We start from the raw sequence: 7,542 nt of genomic DNA on the forward strand, positions 1-7,542 counted from the left end.
CAGGCTGGGCCAGGACACACATCCGAGTATAGGGCAGGAAAGGGCTCTAAGGCCAAATGTTAATAGCTCTTTCCCTAAACTTCAAAAATGCTCTAGTAAAACAAAAAAGCTATTTCCCTGAAGCATGCCACATTCTGGAGTCCCAGCAGCACCTATTTTGTGTGTTCAAAAGCAAATAACACAATTGGAAAACGAAACAATACGATCTCACCAGCACTTCTTATGTGCCAGGCACAACTGTAAATAATTTGCCTATCAGTTAACTCATTTAATGAATGAAACCTGAACAGCCATTTGTGGTTGGTACCACCCTCATACCCATTTAACAGACAAGGAAACGGGGGCAAAGAAACTTGCAGCCAGATTTCTGGACCTAGTAGTCCCTACACATTGGGCCTTCTGAGTGATGGGCCCGACTTTTCCCACGCTCGCTCTTCCCACTGTAGCGCAGCCACAGAATCCAGACAGCTCTGGCGCACGTGGAGGGAGCAGTGGTCCCTTAGAGTGGCAAATGCCAGACAACCATGAATAATACCCAGGATAGTAACCATTCTGTGGCCTGAGCTGGCCGGACGTCATGCCCCAAAGGAGCTACCAGGAGTGGGCGCTGCAGGACCCCTGCCCGGGACCGCCCACTCTGCCCCGTGTTGTCTGGAAGCAGGGACTCTGGCAGTGGAGGCTACGGTAGGGAACCACAGAGACCGGCAACTTCCCAGCTTCCTAGAGAGGAGGGGTATGGAAAACGCACTTCCGGCGGAAGGCCCCAGGCTCCCCCGGGGCCGGCGGCAGGTGGCGTTCCCACGCTTTCTCTGCGCCTGCACCGCGTGGGGTTAGCGGTCCGAGCGGAAGAGCCTCTCGGGCCGGGTAGCTGATTGCTTTCTCTGGGGCGGGTTCTGCCTGGTTTTCCAACAACCCTTGTGCTTTTGGGGTGAGGGGGTGGCAGAACGGAGAGGGGCCCAAGTCGCACAGAGCTCATTTGCCGGTGCGAGGCAGCATCAGTCGCACAGGCGCTTCTTTATTTTCTTTGTCACTTCTCCGACCCTCGAGGCAGTGTGTGAAGCTGGGATGCCAGCCATGCTCCAGACCGCTTGGCGCCAGGTGAGTGAGCATCCTCTTCCTCCCTCCCACCCCTTTGATGTCAAGAGAGAGCAGGTATCACCTCTGCCTTCAGATCTTGAGTTGTGTAGACCAGTGGCTTCCATTGTGCATCTGTCACTATGAGAGCGATGGAGAGGCGAGATTGCTCAAATTAAGACTAGAAAACTTTGCGTGTGTGTGTGTGTTGGGGGGACGGTTGGTGGGGATTTGGCAGTTGAGCCAGCTTAAAAAAAAAAGAAAATTCTGAAATGTGGAAATTTGCATTATTACATACAGTAAAGACCCTTTCACTCCTATCCGCAGGCTTGGAGAAGTATTTACATCTCAAGTAAAGCAATTCTAGTAACTGTTTTGTAGATTCCGTTGGATTTTCTACATAGGGCATCCATGAGTAAAGATAGTTTTACTCCTTTCTTTCCAGTCTGGATGCCTTTTATTTTATTTGTCTTTCCTCACTGCACTGGCTAGAAGCATCATTCAATACTGGAACAGAAATGGTGAGAGCAAATATCTTTTAAAAATGAAAGCATTCAGTCTTTCACCCGGAAGACTGATGTTCACTGTAGATTTCTTGTTTGTTTTGTTTTTTTGGTAAATGCCCTTTATCAGGTGGAGGACATTCCCTTCTATTCCTAGTTTGGTGAGAGTTTTTATAGGAATGGATATTGGATTTTGACAAATGCTTTTTCTGTGTCTTTTTAGATAATCATATGGTTTTTCTCTTAGTTTGTTAATGTGGTGAATTATATCATTTTTCATTCAAATATCAAACCAACTCTACGTTGAGATAAAACCAACTTCGTCATGATTGTAAGATTTATTGCCAAGGTAAAATGAGGAAACTGAGGCAAGTATAAGAAAATGAGAAGCTAATTTATTCACCTTCCAGGCGAGGTTCTGTGGTCCAGGGAGGGGGCCAAAGAAGTTGCGCCCAGCTGTTTAGGTCATGGAGTTTATGGGGAGGGAAGGTGATTGATTGGCTATTGGGGAAACAAAGCAAAGGCAATTTTATTGGCTGTCGGGAAGCAGGAAGTACCAGAAACTAGTTGCCATTGGTAGGCGGGCGGCGCTTTGGGTAAGTGGGCCTTGATTGGCTGTTGGGGAAACAAAGTGAAGGCAATCTTATTGGCTATTAAGAAACAGGAAATACCTGGAGCTAGTGGTCATGGGTAGGCGGGCGGGACCTTGGGTAGGTGGGCCTTGATTTACTGTTGGGGAAACAAAGTGAAGGCAATCTAATTGGGTATTAAGAAGCAGGAAATACCTGGAGCTAGTGGTTATGGGTAGGTGGGCCTTCCGGGGGCATACAGAGCAGACTGCTACCGGGCAAGGCCTGATGGGACTTCTTTAACCAAATTTTCCTGCAGGGTTTATCAACAGCAGGCTGGGGGTTGAAGGCATGATTTAGTGCTGAATGTGGGCTTGGGCCTGGTATGCGGAGGCGGGTATGGAGAAGCCTTGCGGCAAGGCCAGATAACGAGCTTGGGTGATGACACAGTTATCAGGCGTGGAGAGAGATGGATGTGTCCGTTTAACCCTCTGCGAAGCAGCCGGCCTTACATTCCGACCTTTTGTATGATATAGGAGGCTGCTTCTTTCTGGCTACTTCCTGCTGAACAGAGGTGGAGTTGGGGGGGTCAGTAGGCCGGTGCCTTGGTTGTGAGTCGGGACGTAGGGGTGAAGCAGCATTTGATTTACAGCTACCGTGGAAATTTCCCTCATGCGAGCTTGTAAAAACCTGAGAAAGAAAGGGGCTAGCATTAGCAAAAGACAAATTATGATAATGGGGGTGATGATAGGGGTTAGCCAGGTAAGTATGGGGGACTGCCACCAGTTAAGAGAAGAGGCTGGTACGCTTTGCCTTTTTTGGAGGTGTTCTTGAAGATGATAGTGTTGACATTTTCCTCCCCTAGACCGGTTTCATTAATGTAATAACAACATTGTTTCTGGAGAAATAAGCAGGTACTTCCTTTTTCTGCTGTTAACCCGTTTAGGGCCCGCTGATTTTGGAGAGTTACCTGAGCTAGTAATGTGATTTGTTGTTGGAGGGATGCCAGAGAGGCGGCTGATGCTTTAATGGCTACCCGGAGTTTGTTTTCTAGCTGACGGGCTGAAGTGATGCTGTAAGTTAGAGCGCCACTCCCTACTCCTACAGCTGGTAGAGAGGAAGCTAGGGAGAGGCCGACCATTATTGGGAGGAAGATTAGTTAAGCCCTCCCGAGGTTTAGTAAGTGTATTTATGAGCTTAGGACAGGAATGGGCTGGGGAGGGAGAGTGGAGCAGAAGAGGAAGCAGAGTAGCCGGGTTGAGTGGAGAAGTAGGATGGAGGCTGACTGAAGGATTTTTAATAAAGAGTAGATGAAACTTTTGTAGACAAGAGGGTCCTAGGAGAGTGAGAGATTTGTGTGAGTGAAGGTTGGTTAGCTGATGAGGTGAGAGCACTGAAATGGACTGGCCTAAGGTAAGTTTTAGGGGTTTTTTTGGTTAATTGTGTTGTTGCTTTTAGGGCTTGCAGGCGAGGCTGCCACCCCCTGACTGTGGGGTTAAACTGTTTGGACAAATAGGCTGCAGGACGATATGTGGGGCCCAGAGGTTGGGTTAAGACCCTGACTGCTATTTTTTGTTATTAGTGAACAAGTGGAAGGGGCAGTTAAGATTTGGCAATTGAAGTGGGGGTGCCGTGGACAAGGCAGTTTGTAGGGTTTTAAAAGCTTGTTTTACAACCCCTGGATGGGAGAGGGGTGATGGAGTGAGAGAATGGGTGCCCCTTGAGGTTACAGGCTAAGGAAGGAGTCTGGTTGGGGCAGGAGGGCTTTCCATTAATTCCCATAACTGACACCTGGGAAGGTATGCCAGGTCCTGAGTAAGAAGGCAATATAGAACAGGTAGCCCCCGTATTTTCCAAGAAGTAAATGGACTTACCCGCTACTTATAGCGTTACCTTGGGCTTGGCAAGGGTGATAGGGGTCTCTGAGTCCGGGCCACGTTAGTTGTCCAGGAGGCCGAGGAGTTTAAATGAAGGGACTGCATCCTTTGGACTGGCTTGCCCCTCACATGGAGGTGTTGGGGGTGAGCCTGCAGTCCAGAACGGGCAGTCTACCTTCCAGTGTCCAGTCCGTTTGCAGGTAGAGCAGGATCCATGGGCTGGATGCGGACAGGGGCACTGTTGGGCCCAGTGTCCCTCCTGGCCGCATTTGAAACAGGACCTGGGCGGGACTTTTGAAGCAGTCTGGGTGAGTCCAGAGGGTCCTGAGGGACCCTCTTGGAGGGGCTTTGATAGGCCCTTTGCACCAAACGCTTGGTGAGTTGCCGGCCTCAGAGCCGCTACAACAGCTTACCTGTTGCTGTAAATGGGCCTGGCGGGTAGCCTAAGCCTTTTCCTCTCGGCCATTAAAAACTTTAAATGCCAGGTTTACCAGGTCTCATATGGGAGTTTGGGGGCCCTCCCCTGCCTTCTTTAGTTTTTTTCTAATATCTGGTGCTGACTGGGAGATAAAATGGGCTTCTAGGAAGGTAGCCCCAGCTAAAGAGTCTGGATCTACTCGAGTGTGAAGGACCATAGCATTAGTTAGTCGGTCTAGGAAGGCAGCTGGATTTTCAGCAGGACCCTGAGTTATTTCCCGCAGTTTATCATAATTAACTACTTTTTGGGCTGCATTTTCCATGCCCGCTAGGAGGCACTGCAGCATCTGGTCTCGGCAGCAGTGGCCACTTTGGCCAGTTTGATAGTCCCAGTTAGGATTAGTCTCAGGGACCGCCACTGCACCCACTGGCATTTGAGGATTAGTGAGATGTACCTGATCAGGGTGTACCCTGGCTGCCACAAAGATGCAGTTACACTTATCAGGAGTAAGGGTAGAGGACAGGATTACATAAGTGTCATGCCAGGTAAGGTCATATGCCTGAATGAGATAACAAAATTCCTTGATGTAAGCAGTAGGATTGGCGGAGAATGACACTAAGTGTTTTTCAGTGGTGGACAGATCAGTAAGGGAGAAAGGATCGTGTACTCGGACAACACCTTCTGCTCTGGCCACCTTGCGGAGAGGACAAAGGAGGGAGTTTTTGTCACTGGGAGCGCTGTGTGAGCGAGTATGAGCACTAACAGGAGAGTCCATGTCAGAACTTGGAAGAGGAGGAGCAGGAGGGGGTTGGAGGTCTGCCTATGGCGGGAGATTAGAGGGTCAAGTGGGGGATAGGGAGAGTTTCTCAGGCATATTGGGGTTGGAAAAAGAAGAAGAGGAGGTTGGCGAAGGGGCCGAGGGCAGTGCGGGGACGTTTTTGGCCAGGAGTACTTGGGCAGTACAGCAGGATTAGCAGAGGCTGGGGTGGGAACGGAGATGCCAGAAAGCTTGAATATCGGGAAGCTCCACCCACTTGCCATTCCTCTGGCAAAAGTTGTCTAAATCTGTTAAAACATTAAAGTCGAGGGTGCCCCTAGGAGGCTACTTGGACTGGTTGTCTAGAGGATACTGTGGCCAGGCTACAGAGGAGAGGAGGAGTAACCTTTTCTTTTTTATAGAAAGATCCAGTTTGGGTAGATTTTGGTCTAGGCATCCTAGTGGTGACTTGGGGTCTAGGCAGGATATCTGATTACCCATATTTCATCTTTTTCAGTGGCCTAAGGGCGAGAAGTGGACATGGAAAGAAACTACACTCAACATGGGCAGAAAAGCTCTTTTCCTGGAGGGGGTGGCTGAGAGAACCTACAGGCTGCAATGACAACAGTGAGAAAGAAAATGAAGAGGGACAGGGCTACAGCTATTTGCCACATGGAAGAATTAGAGAAAGTGAAAGGCATGGAACGAGGAAGTGGGGTTTCAGTGGTAGAAAAAGAGTAGAAGGGAAAAGGAGAACAGAGTTATTTTTAGAGGCTAGAACTTAATGAAGGTCCCCTGAAGCCAGTGGTCTCTTATCCACTGTAGAATATCTGTTACCTCAAGGGAAGCAGGCCTAAACCACTGTATATCGGCTAGTAAGAGCCTAACAAAGCTGGCAAATCTACAGTAGAGACAAGACCACATATAGGATTGACAGACAAAGGGTGGGTGCCCCCCAGGTGGGAGACCAGTCTGATGCCTTCCCAGCCACGTCCCTGAAGGGATGTTTCAGGGGCGTCTTGGCTAAGGTGTACCCATATAACCCCCGTGCTTGGTCACTGTTAGCCCTGAGGTGAATCACTGTTATGCCTTGTGATGTCCCCGTGGAACTGCGGGTGGAAACCCACACAAGCCCCGTAGCCGTTAAGCTGTGGGACTACACATAAACTCACTCACCCACATACTCTCTCTGGAATAGAGAGAGAGAGAGAGAGAAACCAAATGCACCTAGGCGGGAGCTGGCCTGCCAAAGGGCAAGTTTGAGATTGTAAGCCAGAGGTCTGATTTTAGTCTTGGGCAGAGCCCAAGCTTGTGAACAGGGCTTCTGATTACCTAAACCTTAGCCGCTGCTGCGGGGATGATCGGAAGGGCGGCTCAGCGTCCCAGGCCTTCCCCCCAAACACGGGAGACTACGAGAGGGTTCAGGAAGGTGGGGACGTCTCCCTCAGATTTTTGGCCCTGAGTGACCCCTTACGGGGAGAAGACAAGAGTGTAGGGACGTCTCTGCTACGTGCAGGTCCTCAGAACGAGGCCGGGGCCCTGGGCCCACGGCGAGAGACGAGACGGAGTCCCCGACGTGGCCGCGATTACGAGCAGGGAGTCCACAGAGCAGGCAGCGGGAAAAGTTATGGGCAACAGAAGTCTTACCTTGTGGCAGAGCAGCTCCTGGTCCGGCCTCGGGTGGAGGAGTCAGTTCCCCCCCGAGGTGGCGGTCTCACAACTCCTCCCGGGTTTCAGCACCAAATGTAAGATTTATTGCCGAGGTAAAATGAGGAAACTGAGGCAAGTATAAGAAAATGAGAAGCTAATTTATTCAGCTTCCCGGCAAGGTTCTGTGGTCCAGGGAGGGGCCAAAGAAGTCGCACCCAGCTGTTTAGGTCATGGGGTTTTATGGGGAGGGAAGGTGATCGATTGGCTATTGGGGAAACAAAGGCAATTTTATTGGCTGTCAGGAAGCAGGAATTACCTGAAACTAGTTGCCATTGGTAGGCAGGCGGGACTTTGGGTAAGTGGGCCTTGATTGGCTGTTGGGGAAACAAAGTGAAGGCAATCTAATTGGCTATTAAGAAGCAGTAAATACCTGGAGCTAGTGGTTATGGGTAGGGAGGCCTTCCAGGGGCATACAGAGCAGATGTATGCTACCGGGCAGGGCCTGATGGGGCTTCTTTAAAAAAATTTTCCTGGGCCGAGTGCGGTGGCTCAAGCCTGTAATCCCAGCACTTTGGGAGGCCGAGGCCGGTGGATCACGAGGTCAAGAGATCGAGACCATCCTGGTCAACATGGTGAAACCCTGTCTCTACTAAAAATACAAAAAATTAGCTGGGCATGGTGGCGCGTGCTTGTA

At 50.0% G+C, this 7,542-nt stretch overlaps 1 protein-coding gene across 1 annotated transcript in view; it reads left to right on the forward strand.

Moving 5' to 3' along the window:
- The first annotated feature begins 555 nt into the window (after positions 1-555).
- The window catches only part of ZNF620 (zinc finger protein 620), a 16,052-nt gene continuing 9,065 nt past the window's right edge, over positions 556-7,542 (forward strand). The window contains 2 exon segments of the mRNA XM_037742906.1: positions 556-733; positions 1,052-1,098. Coding sequence (XP_037598834.1) covers positions 1,066-1,098 — 33 coding nt within the window. The 5' untranslated portion in view covers positions 556-733; positions 1,052-1,065.

The sequence above is a fragment of the Cebus imitator genome, unplaced genomic scaffold (assembly GCF_001604975.1).
Source record: "Cebus imitator isolate Cc_AM_T3 unplaced genomic scaffold, Cebus_imitator-1.0 Scaffold129, whole genome shotgun sequence".
NCBI classification, from domain to species: Eukaryota; Metazoa; Chordata; class Mammalia; order Primates; family Cebidae; genus Cebus; species Cebus imitator.